Here is a 14647-nt window from a genome sequence, read left to right as displayed (position 1 = left end):
TAAAATAACAACCATTGCAATATGTTTGAATAGGACAAATGTTCTAAGAGATTTGTTCATTTTAATTTACTAGTAAGTAGCCAGGGAAAATATTTATATATTCTCTTTTATCTGTTCAGCTATGCAGGAAAAAAGATGTGGAAAAAGCAATTGTTTCCATTCTCCCTTGGCTCTCATAATAAGGAAAAGTTGCCTAAGGGTGGGCTGGTAACTCCCCCTTTTGATGAACTGACCAATTTTTTGGAGCAGTTAAACTACAGCCTAGAACTATTTCTTTTGTCTCTATTTCCTCTTTGTCTTTGCTTCAGATAAACCAGGAATCCACAATAAAAAATACTGATTGTCAAATGAGACATCAAGATACTTTCTTTCGGTCACTTTAATCCTGAACAAATGTGGGATTCTGTGTGTATAATTATAACAACAATTTTCAGTGATGTTCCTTTGTGCTTTGTAAGATTCTCGTTCCTCCAAAGCATGAGGGTAGTATTCATCCAGCACTTACTGACTACTTATGATATGCCTGTAATTTTGCTAGTCACTTAAAATATAGACACAAAAAGAATATGACCCCCCAAAAAGAATATGATGGAGTGTCCTTAAAAATCTGCTGGTTTGGTCAGAAAAACATGAAAAGTCAAATTAATCTTTCTAGACCTTTTATTTTCGGAGCCGAGCAAGGAGAGGACACAGAGGAGGAAGACAGCGAGAGGCAAACTGTATAGGCATAGAGGTTCTTGGCAAGAAGTGGTCTTTACTCCTGGAAGGAGTGGACTTGGAAAGACAATAAGAGTTGGAGGTAAAAAGGGCAACTGCTCTTCTAGATGAGGCAAGCAATCCCTGCTACAGTGGGAGGCAGGGGCGGGAAGGGCAGGAAAAAGAGCACCACACTTGGCACAGGGGTTTCACATAAGGAATTGGTGGGAGCTAAGGTTGAACAGGAAGAAAAGGGCAAACTGTGAAAGGCCAAGAAACATTTTTATCTAGTGGTATTCTGGAAACTGGTCCACCCAAAAGTAAGAAAAACACCTGAGTTTTTACACTGAAGATTCCTATGGTGTTAATGCTTCTGCCCTGGCTGATTATAACAATCCACAAATGCTTGAATGTTTTTAAACTGGCTTCCCAATTTTAGCTGTTCTCATAAGACAACTCTTAGCTTTCTGAGTAGGACAGAGATACAGTAGAAGTTTAATTTGGTAGCAGCAGAACTCCAATGGTAGAGACTAAAATTGAGAAAGTCTTTTGGATTATATAAAAATCATTCTACTATGAGTTTAATAAATTAGTTGACCACAACACAAATTACCAAAAAAAAAAAAAAAAAAAAGGTGGGGGAGAAGATATATTTAGAAAGAAAAACTTAAACAGGCTTGATGAAGGGAACTGGAGTGGAAGAGTTTCTGATGGTTCAGATTTTCAGCCCAAGTGGCAGGAGAATGAGAATGTATCACTGAATGTAAAAAGAAAGTATACAGAGCATTTTGTAGCATTTGTAAATATGTCATTAGTTTTCACTCTGAAAGAAACCACTAAGAAGCAGGAGTGTGGTTCTTGCAGTTTCTGAGACCATAAACCCAGGTTGCCACTCCATGGGAGACCTTTCGGGCAGTCAGCCAGGCAGCTTGTCAGACCCAAAAGCCCCTCGTGTTCCATCACAGACAGTTCTCAGAAAGTGGAGAGGGAAGAGAACCCAGACAAGCGAGGCACACCTACCCAAGCCCATAGTGTCGTGCCTGAAATTCAACTATAAGAACTCAGAAATGTCAAGTAAGAGCTTTCCATAAAACAAAAAACCACCCTCTAGCTTGCTGTAATTCCCCCAGCTACACAAAGCTTATTACCATCAAAACCATAGCCAGCCTGACCTTTGCTAATAGGAGAGGGAGGAGAAAATTTTGTACATTTATCACTATGGAGGTTTTTAATCCTTCTGTAAAGCTGATCATGAATGTTCTCAGTACAAAAAAAAGGCTAGACTGCAATGGACTGCTGGTAAAGTCAACCTTTAACCATCAGTTTCAGAAGCGAGCCATTTAGCAGTTGGCCTCCCCTCATATTAAGGACCTAAGACAAGCCACAAAAGAGTGACAAACCTCCAGATGGAAATGATGGATGCCCATGAAAATGACTCACTCAAGTGAAAAAGGAAGCTCACTTATAGGGCCAGGATAAGACTCTCCAAATATAAGAGATCATATGCTGGGAAAGGTGGCCAAGCCTAAATCACCAGGCTCCACCTGGCTTCACTGGCAATGCCATTTAGCCACTGTCTCCTAGCTCTCAACAGGAGGCAGAGAGGCAGTGGAGCTATATGTCAGTGTCAAGTTTCAGCCTCCCCAGGACAGATCCCTTACCTTCAGACAGGGACAAATCATCAGCTGGAGACACCAGGTCTGCCTGAGAAGCAAGGGCTCCGCTCAGATGGGCTGTAATTTGATTCGTCAAGATAACCTGTGAATAGTCAGGGAGAAGGGAGGGGTAAGGAAGAAGAAAGAGAGAGAAGACCAAATTAATTATTAGAGCTATCAAAAGGCAGACTGTGGTTTAGGGAAAGACTGAAAACTACCCAGGTAGAAAAACCCAAGCTCTAACTTATACCAACTTTATCTTCAGGCAGGGCCTATTAGTTATTTAAAACCTAGAAAACTAAGAAAATAGGCTTTTTTTTCATAGCTTAAATGGCTAATCAATTCTTCCTAAATGCTGAGAAAATTGGGATGCAGAAATGTTACCATAATAACTAAAAAAATAAAAGCTAACCAGAATTAAGGTGCACATGCACACATTTTATCAACATTGACTGTAAAACTATGTCTACAATGTGAGATTAGATATTGTTAGGGCTGGATAAAATAATTTAAAATTTGGATGCCTGTAGCTTCTTCCTCAGTTACCTCAAAAGTCAGAATTTTATTTCCAAATTTGTGAAATAGGAATAAGATTCATCTCTAGTGGGATAATAGTCTTTTAAATGAGTTGAATTCTAACAAAAGAAGTCCAAAGTCTCACTATTCATTTACAACACAAGTTAACATAGCCTTACCTATATAAAATAAAGTTCAAACACTTAAAGTTCCTGGAAAGAACTTCAAAACTACCTAACTTACATGTCTACTGCACATAATATTTTCACATTTGGTACATTCTAGAGATTTTATTTTCCTAAAAAAATTCTCATTTATAAAATTTACCTTATTGTTTTAAAACCTAAAGGAGAAATAAAGTTCAGGATCTCTCCTGGGAAAATGTAACATGCTTTGAAATATAATAATTTCCCAAGATTTGGGGGCTCTCATACTAGGTAGAAACCGGCATCATGGTTCATCAGAGAAAACGTCCCTTTGGACAAAACCACTTGGCATCAAGGGCAAGAGTTAGTGCTTAGGATATACATCTAGTTGACTGTCTTGGTCTGTCCAGAGAATCAGCTAAATCAGCTCCATTCTTTATTATCCAGCTTTTCCGTTACACCTCTGTCAACATCTCTTGGATGGGCCAATGACACACTAGAAATCCTTTACCAATGGCAGCTTAACTGAGGGCTGAAAGGAGAGCAAGAAGTTTCACAAGAAGTGAAATGTTCTGTTAGCAGAGACAACCTCTTAAGGTCTTCAAGTATCAGAGATTTGTGAGTCTCCAGCGACTCTGTAGAAGTGATCAGGTATTTCAGATTCCACCCAGCAATGGTTAATCTTATCCCTTGTAGTGTGTATTTCTGCCTTTCATATGGACTGGTAAGAATCACATAAGATGTGTCTTCAATTAAAATGGCTGGAAATGGTCAAACAACCTGCTTTTTAGGAAATAACTATTTTACATTTAAGAGTATGAGCAAGGAATTGTGTTCCTCCCTCTCTTTATAATATAGGGTTTGAACTTTGCAATTTAATAAAATTGGGTTCAAAATCAGACTCTGGAATTGAATGCTAGGGAAAGTTACTAAACCTTTGCACCCATGTAACTGCAGGTAAAATAATACAGAATTGTTAAGAAAATTAAGTGAGAATCAAAATAAGGTACTTAAAACAGTGGTGCTTAACAAATACTTAATAAATAGAAGACATTGTTGTTATTTACCCCAGAATGATGATATACAGGCTAATAAATGAGAATATGCTACATGCTTCAGATAATTGGTTCTAATAATAGAACACTAAATCACAATTTTCTACATCAGGAAATACTTTGGTACCTGATCACTTCTACCAAAGTTTTACTTAATTGAAAATAATTTGTGTAAAAACCACAGTAAGAAAAAAAACAGTAATTAGTTAAAGCACGGCCAATAAGACAGTAACATTATTCTGAAAATATTACATGGTTTATCTACCAAGGAACAAAATAATTGATCTCTCTGAATTCTGAGCAATCTAACTATGTAAGCTTTAATTTTTATGTGATTATTTTATTTTTTATTAGTTAAATTATTATTAGCTACATTTATTATTTATTATTATGTTACATTTAGATTACATAATGATTACATTTCTTGTGGGAAGTTGGTACATGTACATAATGCATAATGCATAATACACAGTATATAAATGTTCAATGACAAACTTTACAGAAGACAAAAATTTCTCTGTTCACCGTATGTGTACTTTGTAAACAGTAATTCACTATAATGCAATTTTAAACTAAAAAAATGGTAGTTTGCTTGTATTATAAAGATACTGATTTTATGGCCAGCTAATTAAAGAAATGATAAACAAACTATTCTTAGTGGTAATGTTGAATATTTTTAAATGATTTCTTTTATCTTTGAACACACCTTTAATGTACTACTATCTCAAACTTAGGATGTTTTTTGTTCTGTCCAGGACAATCCTCTACAAGCAAATCTAAACTAAAATGTATTTAAGAAATGCCCATGCTCCCTTTAAAGAAAAGAATAGGATAAAACAAGGTCCAAGGCATCACATATCTGTATTCCTCTCCAACAGTGAACTGAACAAGGTTTCTTTGTATGTCCTCAACTATTCATGTCACTCTTCACATTTTTCCTGGAAGAAAAAACTAAATAGAAGGAACCACTAACTTATAATATATTAGAAAAATAAAGGGAAATATTTGGATCTAACTGGGGGAAAAAGACTTGAAAATAATTGTATGAAAATCATTATTCATTATCACATGCAAAAATACTAATGTTAACCTAACAACTGCCTATGATCTAAAGAAAATTTTATCACCACCTAGAAATCTTTTGATCTTTTATGAACATCAGTGTTTTCCCCAAACCACTTCCCCACCCGCTGTGGAACCACTTCTTTGAGGCAACAGTTTTAGATCTACACAAGCTAAACCTTGATATATATACTATCCTTCTGACACTGGTGCTAAATTCATAACACTGGAATGAGACTCAGTCAACAAAAAATTAGTCCCTGAACTTTCACAATGTACTTAGTCTTGGTAGCTAATGATTCTACCCACATTTTACACCTGAGACTCCCAATTTTATACTTTCAAAGTATGGAAAAAGGCACATTAAAGGTATATGGATTTTACATAGCTCAAAACAGAAAGGCAAAAATTACCTTAATGAAAACAAAAATGTTTTATCAGATTACATGCCTGAGCAGAAAACGTGGAGATAATACTTTTTTTAATATTGACATGTTTAGGGGTACATTTAATTTCAAAATACTTTCAAATTGATTTCAAATCCCTCTGGAAGAAAAAATTCTCTACTTTCTTTCAGTAAACTACACTTACTTATACAAATACAGAAAAGTCTGTAACATTCTTTAAATACAGACAGTATGAAGACAACCAGAGATCAGGACTAATCAGATCCATGAGCTGTGAATATAATGCTGGTATGGAAAATACAGCTGATACTTCCTCCCCTAAACTACTCAGTGAATGGCTACTTCTGTTTCCAGCTGTAGGAACAAAGCACCTCTATCACATAGTGTGCGGGCGCGTGCACACGCATGCACACACACACATACACACACCATTCAACTCTCAGATATTCAGGGCCACGATCTCAAATCTAGAGCTCTGCTAGTTCGACTGATGATTTAGATCACAGAAGTCTGCTAATCCATGCAATGCATAATTCACAAGATCTACCTAATGTCAAAAGCCTCGTTAAGTTTTAAGGATTTTTTACACTAAATTCTAAAATGGCCACTCACAAGAGAAACTCACAGAAATTATGATGTCCAGAATCTCCACTGCTCACAATGGAAACACCTGACTTGCAGTTGGTTTATAAAAGAGGTAACAATCTACAGTCCTTTGTTCCATCCTATCTACAGTCCTTCTTTTAAGCCATAGTAAAATCTTATTAAAGGTAGGAAAGAAACAGACTCTGCAGAATGAATTTGGGCCAAGTAAATGTACGAAAAGCACACCTTAAAATCTGAGGGTGGGCCACCATGAAAGAGCAAGACACAGTGGCCCCATCTACAGTTCTACTCAACTGAAATAATGGAATATACTTTTAGCTCGGGTATTTAAAATTTTCTAATGATTGAGCTTTTGTTAGGACAGAGGGATTTCCCAGCTTTTTTTCCAGTCAGAAAGTGCTGAAGGGAATACCTATAGCCTATTCCTTTAGCTAGTCCTTAACCCTCTCCATGGGACAAGTAGATGATCTGATTAGACAGAACATGGCCACTATTAGAATATCTTACACCCATGGGCATGGTACCTGCACTGAAATAACTGCGAACACTTCTGGGATCTCAAACAACCGGATATGTGACAAAGGGTAAATTGTCCCTTTTTCCCTCCCTGTGCTAAAGCTTTCCTTAAATGCAAGGATGGGGGCAGTTTGGAAAGATAATAAGCATGGACAGGAGTCTCTGATTCAATGAGGAAAGACAAGGAAAACTGCTTTGGCCTCAGACCTAAGCCACAGTCTCCTAAGCATACAGGAAGTTAGGGATTTGCCCATACTAAAACAGTTTTACTCTGCTTCTCATCTACCTAAAGATCTTGGGTGCAAAACTCCAAAGGTAGATACAGGTGAGTAGATACAGGTGACTTCAAGTGAAGTCTTGAACTCAAGAGCCCCCAGTGACAGTCACCCGTCGACATTTTAGATGTAGGTTAGAAAGGGCATAATTGCAGTGCCCATACCTTGATGACAGGGACCAATTTCTTGATTTTTTTCCTCTGTTCTCAGTTGAGTATAGTTTAGACCAATAAGCTTTTACCCTAACCAACACTTTTCCTTGGTCTGAAGAGGTGAACAATGGGATCAATAAACTTAAATGGGAAATGAGGCATGAGTTGAGGACAAGCAGAGAAAGCCCATTCTTTGGCACAGAAAGGAGGCAGCTCCAGGTCTGAGTGTGAGGAAGATCTAAAGGAAAGAGCCAAAGAGGATAAAAAGGAAGATAAAACTTTGTTTAGGGATGGTTCTGACTTAATATATTTCCATTATTGAAAATTTCTATGAGCTATTATAGATATGTAATATATATGTACATAAATATATTTCATTCTACACATATCATGATGTTCAGAAATTTAGCTGGGATCTGTCAGTTAAAATCAGGATTCATGGGCTGGGAATGTAGTTCAGTGGTGCAGTGCCTGCCTGTCAAGTGTGAGGCCCTGAGTTCAATTCCTGATACCAGAAAAAAAAATCAGGATTCATATACTAAGTGCCTTAATAAATTTTATCCTTGTTGCCCTGTATTTCTCCCACAACATGGTTTTTAAAAACACACGGTGAGGGCTGGAGATGTAGCTTAGTGGCAATGTGCCTGCAAGCGCAAGGTCCTGAGTTCAATCCTTAGTAGCAGGAAAACAAAACAAAACAACTTGTAAAAACATAAAATGAGTTCAAAGGATAATGATCCATTATTTGCAAACACATTACAAAATCTTAGATGATATAAAAAAAGCCTCCCTTAATTTAGTCAGATGTTTACAATTTTCAAGTACTTTCCTTAACTATCAAAAGATGAAATACTTAGACCAGCCACACAACACTATTTTTAGTTTTTCACTCTGCTTTTCCAAGAATCATATTCACTCTTTTTTATTAAATTAATTTTGCTGGTACATTTAAGGTATACAATATAATGATATTCGTCATTGGAAATCTGCACCTTTACATAATCATCTTGGTTCTTCTTTTTCCCCCTTCCCCTGCTCTCCGTGTAACATCTCCCTCCCTCCCCATCTACAAAGACTTTGATATTCACTCTTGAGATTGCTGATCAGTGGCCTGGGTGGGCAGAAGATGCCACGCTGAAGATGCCAATTTACATGGCTCACCAGCAGCTGCCATACCTATGACAGAGACCTGTCTTATCGATTCAAGTCCATTTGATGACCTTTTATAGGGAACAGCTTTTGAGTCACTGTTCCTGGAAGAAGCATCCTCAATTTAGTTTTATGCTTAAAAATCGGAGGACTTGATCTGAGAGTCTGGACCAAAGATCACTTAAGACAGAGATTACAACTGATGAGTGAGAGGAAAGCCTGATGGGAAGCTATGAAGATCATAGCTATGTGGTGACCAGGCTCAAGGCGTGGTCTTCTCATTCTTGGGAAATACAAGCCCATCAGAGCTACACCAGACAGCAAATGTTGCTAGATATGCTTAGTAGTCATCTCACATAGTAAATCATGAGGAGTGAGTGTTTATGATTAATAATGGATTTGCTCATATGAAGCTGACACCATATCACAAAACAACATGGGCTAAATAAAAACCTCAGATCTGTGGTTCTAGAAATTTAAGTCTCAAATATTAGGGCATCCATCTGTAATAATGGAAGCTACCACAGACACTGAAAAATAATACAAAGATTTGAAAAACCTACCAAAGCAAGACAATGTTATTCTGATTGGGACTGGTCTGTGTCACACTCATTTTCCACATTTGCACCTCAAGACAACGTTTGAGAACCATTATACACTAGACTCAGAAATCAGCACACTTCAACAGACAGAACACTAAAAAGTTGTCATTACATTAAAAATTATATTAACTTTTATAAGTGCTGTAGATAGAAGAGAATAATTTTAAAAGTTTTAAAATCTGTGCTTGGTTTTCCTCTAAAATGGAGTGGATGTCCGGCAAATAGACATTATGTGATTTTGACCTTTTTCTCCCTTTCCTGCAAAACCCCTTGCAACTCCACAAAATATACATATGAGAAACCCATTAATAACAAAGCAGTTGACAGGGGACTTGTTTTGCATGTATGTTCTAAACAGTATTGGCCTTGAAATGCTTCTTGAAGAATTCTTTGGATTGGTCACAATAGTTTCAAATCCTGAGTTTTGTGGGTTGAGGATTGAGTCACTGACCTTGGCTTTTGCCCAGTCCTATCTCGTTATCTCCTTTCCATCTGAAAAGAGCCACTTTTCTGCTTTCTATTGTCTATCTTTTATTTTGCTTTTTATTTATATTTTGAGTTTCTCATATAAGAGAAACCATATGTTTCTCATATTCAAGCCTGTGTCTGATTTATTTAACATTATAGTCTCAAGGTATACCCATTTTCCTACAAATAAGTTTATCCTTCTTTATGGCAGAGTAGTACTCCACTGTATACTACATTTTATTCATGAACTTGTTGATAGACATATAGGCTGCTTCCAAGATTATGCTGTTATAAACATGGGTGTGCCTATATCATTCTAATATGTCTTCTATATGATGGCTTGGTGAGAATGAACTCCAGTGATGTAGTTAACAGTAGAAGAAAAACATTTACCTACTATGTAAAGCATAGCACCATACATGGGGGACATTAAGAGGTAAAAGCACTATATGCCTTCTCTAGAAACATAAGCTAAATGATAAGGCATTTACCAAAATATTAATTTTTTCTCAGTTTTTGTCTTGTAGTGAAAATTTGTACTGAGATGATGGTTGCACTGTACAGAACTAATGAAATAATACATTGCACAATGTAAAATAAACTACAAATGACTTTAAAAAACTTCTCACTTGTGGTATAGACCTGTGGTAAAGCACTTGTCTAGCATGCAAGGGGCAGTGGGTTCGATCCTCAGCAGGAGAGGAGAGAAGAGAAGAGGAGAGGGGAGGGGAGGGGAGGGGAGGAGGGGGAGGGGGAAGGGAGAAAGGGGGAAGACGGAAGGGAAGGAAAAATACTCATACTCCTTTCTGCTTCCAATGGAAGAGTTAACAGAGAAGAAAACATTTTACTCTCCAATGGCAAAAGAATGAGCTCATAAGTGGTTTTGCTAATAATCTTTCTTTTTATTGAGTCTTAAAGTCAAATAATTGTATGGATACATAACACCAAAAACTCAGGAGTTCTCTAATCACATCATCTTAGTGGATCATGTGGTTTTCTAAATCTGTGTTCAGCATTATGATAGAACACAAACATTTCCAAAAGCATTGATTACAACTAATCACAACTTGGGCAGAAGACTACGGATGTGTTTTCCACTGAGGCAATCTGGAGATATAAAAAAAGATGTTTTTAAAATAACATAAAATACTATGACAAGTTGTAAACAGTCTTAACACTATCTGGTTTCTGAAAATGAGTTCTGACTAACACGTCAGAGGGGCTTTCCTATGCTTTGTTCCATTGGAAAAACTGGGGCTTCTGATGCCTGGTACTATATTTGTGTAAGAGCAGTTTACACAGTTGTAAGAACAAGGGCTTTAGAGATACACAGACCTGAGTTCAGATCCTCGGTCCTACCACTTCCTAGCTGTGTGACATTGGGCAAGCATCATAACTTCTCTGAGCGCATTAACACTTAACTCAGTTGTGAGAATTAAATTAAATAATCTGTTTAAAGTACTCTGCACAGTACTTAGCCTACGCTAAATGTAACACCCATCATTGTCACCAACTGGTGACTTGTGGCCTGCTTGTTCAGAAGCCCGATTCCCGACATTACATGGTCCTCCATGAATATGTACAACTTTTATGTTTTTATGTATCAATTAAAAAAGAAAATATTTGCTCATCTTAAAAATTTATAAACAAAGGACTGATTCTCTTTAGTATATACATAGCTCAAAGAATAAATATTTGCTGTTTATATCTTCAAAAGCAATAAAAGGGTTGTGGTTGATTTGATGAGCTGTTTTCTCTGATGTTATGAAGATGAGAATGTCTGTGGGTCCTTAGAGACACAGAAGCTAGGGCGCAACTATATCAGGAAGATTTGGGTGATAATCCAGAGATTAAACCAAGGACAGCCCAACAACAAAAATAAAAATGAGAAAAAACTTAAGCAAGACACAAAGACAGACTTTCACTTCACCAATGACAAACAGTAGGGCAAATGAGGATGAAAAGGCTGATAGTGAACCACCAGGACACCCTGAACTCAAAGCACAGGAAGTACCAAAACAGATCAATCAGGCTCTAGAAAAATTCAAAACAGAAATAATTTCCCAGATAACCATAGAGATGGAGAGCAAAATGAAAGTCGTGATTCGAGACTCTAGAGAAGAAACTGACAAAAAAATAGATGAGCTCAGGACCATGATAGAAGCCATGAAGGCCCAGCATAAGAAAGAAATGGAAAAAATAAACACCAACATAGGAAAGAAATGGAATCCATAAAACAGATTCAAACAGACATCCAGGAGATTAAACACTCCATTGAAAGTGTACATAACAGAATAAAAGAATGCAAAGATAGAATCTCAGATACAGAAGACAAGATTGTAGTCAGTGACCATGAAACGAGAGGTCTCTTAAAAACAGTAGCGGATCATAAGAAATCAATCCAGCAACCCCTAGATGATGCAAAGAAGAATAACATAAGACTGATAGGAATCCATGAAGTAACAGGAGAAAATACAAATTACTTAAAAAGCTGTTCACAGAATTAATGACAGAAAACTTCCCAGAGGGGAAGAATTTGACATACAGATAAGTGAGGCATATTGGACCCCAACTAGCCACAATAAAAAAAAAAAAAATCTACACCTAGACATATAATAATCAAGATCCCAGAAACCCAACAGAAGAACAAAATACCACAAGCAGTAAGAGGAAAGAAACAGATCACATGCAAAGTAAAGCCCATCAGAATTACAGCAGACTTTTCAACACAAACCTTTAGGGCAAGGAGAGCCTGCAGTAAGATATTTCAAGTACTAAAAGAGATCAACCTCCAACCAAGACTGATGTATCCAGCAAAACTCTATTTCAAAACGGATAGGGAAATAAGATACTTTCAAGACAAAGAACACCTGAGAAACTACATGAATACCAAACCAACACTACCAGCAATTCTAAACAAGATCCTAGAAAAAGACAATGAAGGCAACAACACCATGAGGCCCAACAGAGCAAATCAAATAGGCAAGGCAAGAAACTAAAAGGAGAAGGTGAAAAAGTAAAAAGAGTCAACAAAAGACCATAACAGGACAATAATAACTCAGTACATATCAGTTACAACCATCAATGTCAATGGCCTCAACTCACCAATCAAGAGAAATAGACTAGCAAAATGGAATAAGAAGCAAAATCCAATATGTTGTATACAAGAAATACACCTAGTGCAAAAAGAAGCCCATAGACTGAAAGTGAAAGGATGGAAAATAATTCTCCATGTGACAGGAGCCCAGAAAAAAGCAGGGGTAGCAATCTTATTTGCAGACAAAGCAAATTTCAAACCAAAACTGATTCTAGTATTATTGATGTAGGACGATACCGTATCATACCTCTGTGGATGTAAAATATCTTGTACCTGCTTTATGATACGTAGTAGTGACCGTGCTTTAGCAGAGCTATTTTTAAAGATATTACTCTAGAATGTTCTCTTTCCAGATGATGATTAAGATTTATATTACATATATATATAATTTGAAATTTTGGAAACTTTGTGCTGTCAACTTTGGAAAAAGTTATCCCAACTTACTGTGTTGAGTCGCCATTGTACAGAAATTGACAGCCATATTAGTCTAGACATGTTAATTTTTTTTCCATTTGTACAGGGGTAACGTGCTGTATTAAATATGTAAGGTATATCTACATGGGTTTGATTACATACATATATATATAATTTGAAATTTTGGAAACTTTGTGCTGTCAACTTTGGAAAAAGTTATCCCAACTTACTGTGTTGAGTCGCCATTGTACAGAAATTGACAGCCATATTAGTCTAGACATGTTAATTTTTTTTCCATTTGTACAGGGGTAACGTGCTGTATTAAATATGTAAGGTATATCTACATGGGTTTGATTACAGAAACTAATAAAGTATTCTCTAAATAATGAAAAAAAAGAGTCAGATAACACCACAAGAGCAAGAAGCAATTTAAATACGTTCAGGGACCATTTTCATCTTCAGAATTAAGGAGTATTTTAATCTTACATCATTGCCTTTTCACTTTTACTTTCTGTTATAGTTTTATTTTAGGATTTCCTATTTTTAATGTTCATACAGAGATTTCTTTAACTGAAATACCGAATAGTTTCTCTGGTGTGAAACACTATAATAGTACACAGGATCCTAATGAGATAATTAATAATGTGAAGTAGGAAGTAAAGGGCTAAAGGTGTAGGGAAATTGGGAAGAGTGGGGGAAAGGTAATAAGGGAGAGGAAAAAAATATGAGAAACTGAAAAAATGGAAATAAAGTGTTGGTAAATAGGGAGGGGAGGAGGGGGTGAAGGGAGGGCAGGGACAAGGGGAAAAAATGAGAATCAAGACCTATCATGTAAAGGTACAGGATCCCAATAATGAATGTAACTGTATTGTATACCTAGATTGTACCAATAAACTCAATAAAAAGAAAAAAAAAGCAATAAAACTTTAATTGAAACTGCATCTGCTATTTTTGCCATTTCCCTCAAAGCATGTCTACCTGAAAACATAAAATACTCTTCTACTACCATCGACCATAAATCCAAAGGCCAGAGTAGGACCCTTGAAGGAAGGGAAAGATCTACATTCTTCAGGGTCGTGATTACTTCTGAAGCTAGAAGGAGACAGAATGTAAATTAAAGTTTACTCATCAGAAAGAATACCATCCACCTTCTGGGGGAAATAATAAGCCATATAAACTGTACAGAGTAACAACCACGGTAACTCAACTCTTCACGGGAAAAATACTTAACCCCCAGGCTTCCTTGCACTGCCTTCTAGGCTGAAGGATGATTAAAAAGTCATACTTGTGTATGAAATGGCTCCTCTCATAGTGTCACACAGACCTTGGGTCCCATTGCTAATGGTCCCTTCTGGTATCAAAATGGGGGAAGATCTGCTTCAAAGACCATGTTCCTGAGTTGCAAATCTTCCTTTGGATTACCTAACTTCTTTAAACATGTCCTACTTAATCATTCTGTGTTTTGCAGTACAGCATTATACTTTGTTTAAGGGAAAATTGAGATCTCTAAAAAAAGAAACTCAAGGTAAAGATGTATAAATAACCCAAAAGGTCTTGCTGGTGCAGAAGAACTTATTTTTTTTTTCAGCTTTAATTGAGTTTATTGGTACATTTTAGGGATACAGTACAGTTACATTTATTGTTGGGATCTTGTACCTCTACATGACAAGTCTTGATTCTCATTTTTTCCCCTTACCTCTGCCCTCCCTTCACCCCCTCCTCCCCTCCCCATCTACAAACACTTTATTTTCATCTTTTCATTCTCTCACATTTTTTTCTTTTCCCTTTTTACTCTTCCCCTACCCATCCCACCTTCCCTACACCTTTAGCT

General features: G+C 36.7%; 1 protein-coding gene across 2 annotated transcripts in view; it reads right to left on the bottom strand.

Annotated features, from left to right (window-relative positions):
* The window catches only part of Rad51b (RAD51 paralog B), a 756475-nt gene that overhangs the window by 337701 nt on the left and 404127 nt on the right, over window positions 1-14647 (bottom strand). For both annotated transcript variants that reach the window (XM_033766940.1, XM_033766941.1), the window contains exon 8: window positions 2358-2454. In XM_033766940.1, coding sequence (XP_033622831.1) covers window positions 2358-2454 — 97 coding nt within the window. The remainder of the gene's footprint in view (window positions 1-2357; window positions 2455-14647) is intronic.

The sequence above is a fragment of the Fukomys damarensis genome, unplaced genomic scaffold, assembly GCF_012274545.1.
Source record: "Fukomys damarensis isolate Sample0158 unplaced genomic scaffold, DMR_v1.0_HiC HiC_scaffold_21, whole genome shotgun sequence".
In the NCBI taxonomy this organism is placed as follows: domain Eukaryota; kingdom Metazoa; phylum Chordata; class Mammalia; order Rodentia; family Bathyergidae; genus Fukomys; species Fukomys damarensis.
This window is presented reverse-complemented; position numbering and strand designations above follow the sequence as displayed.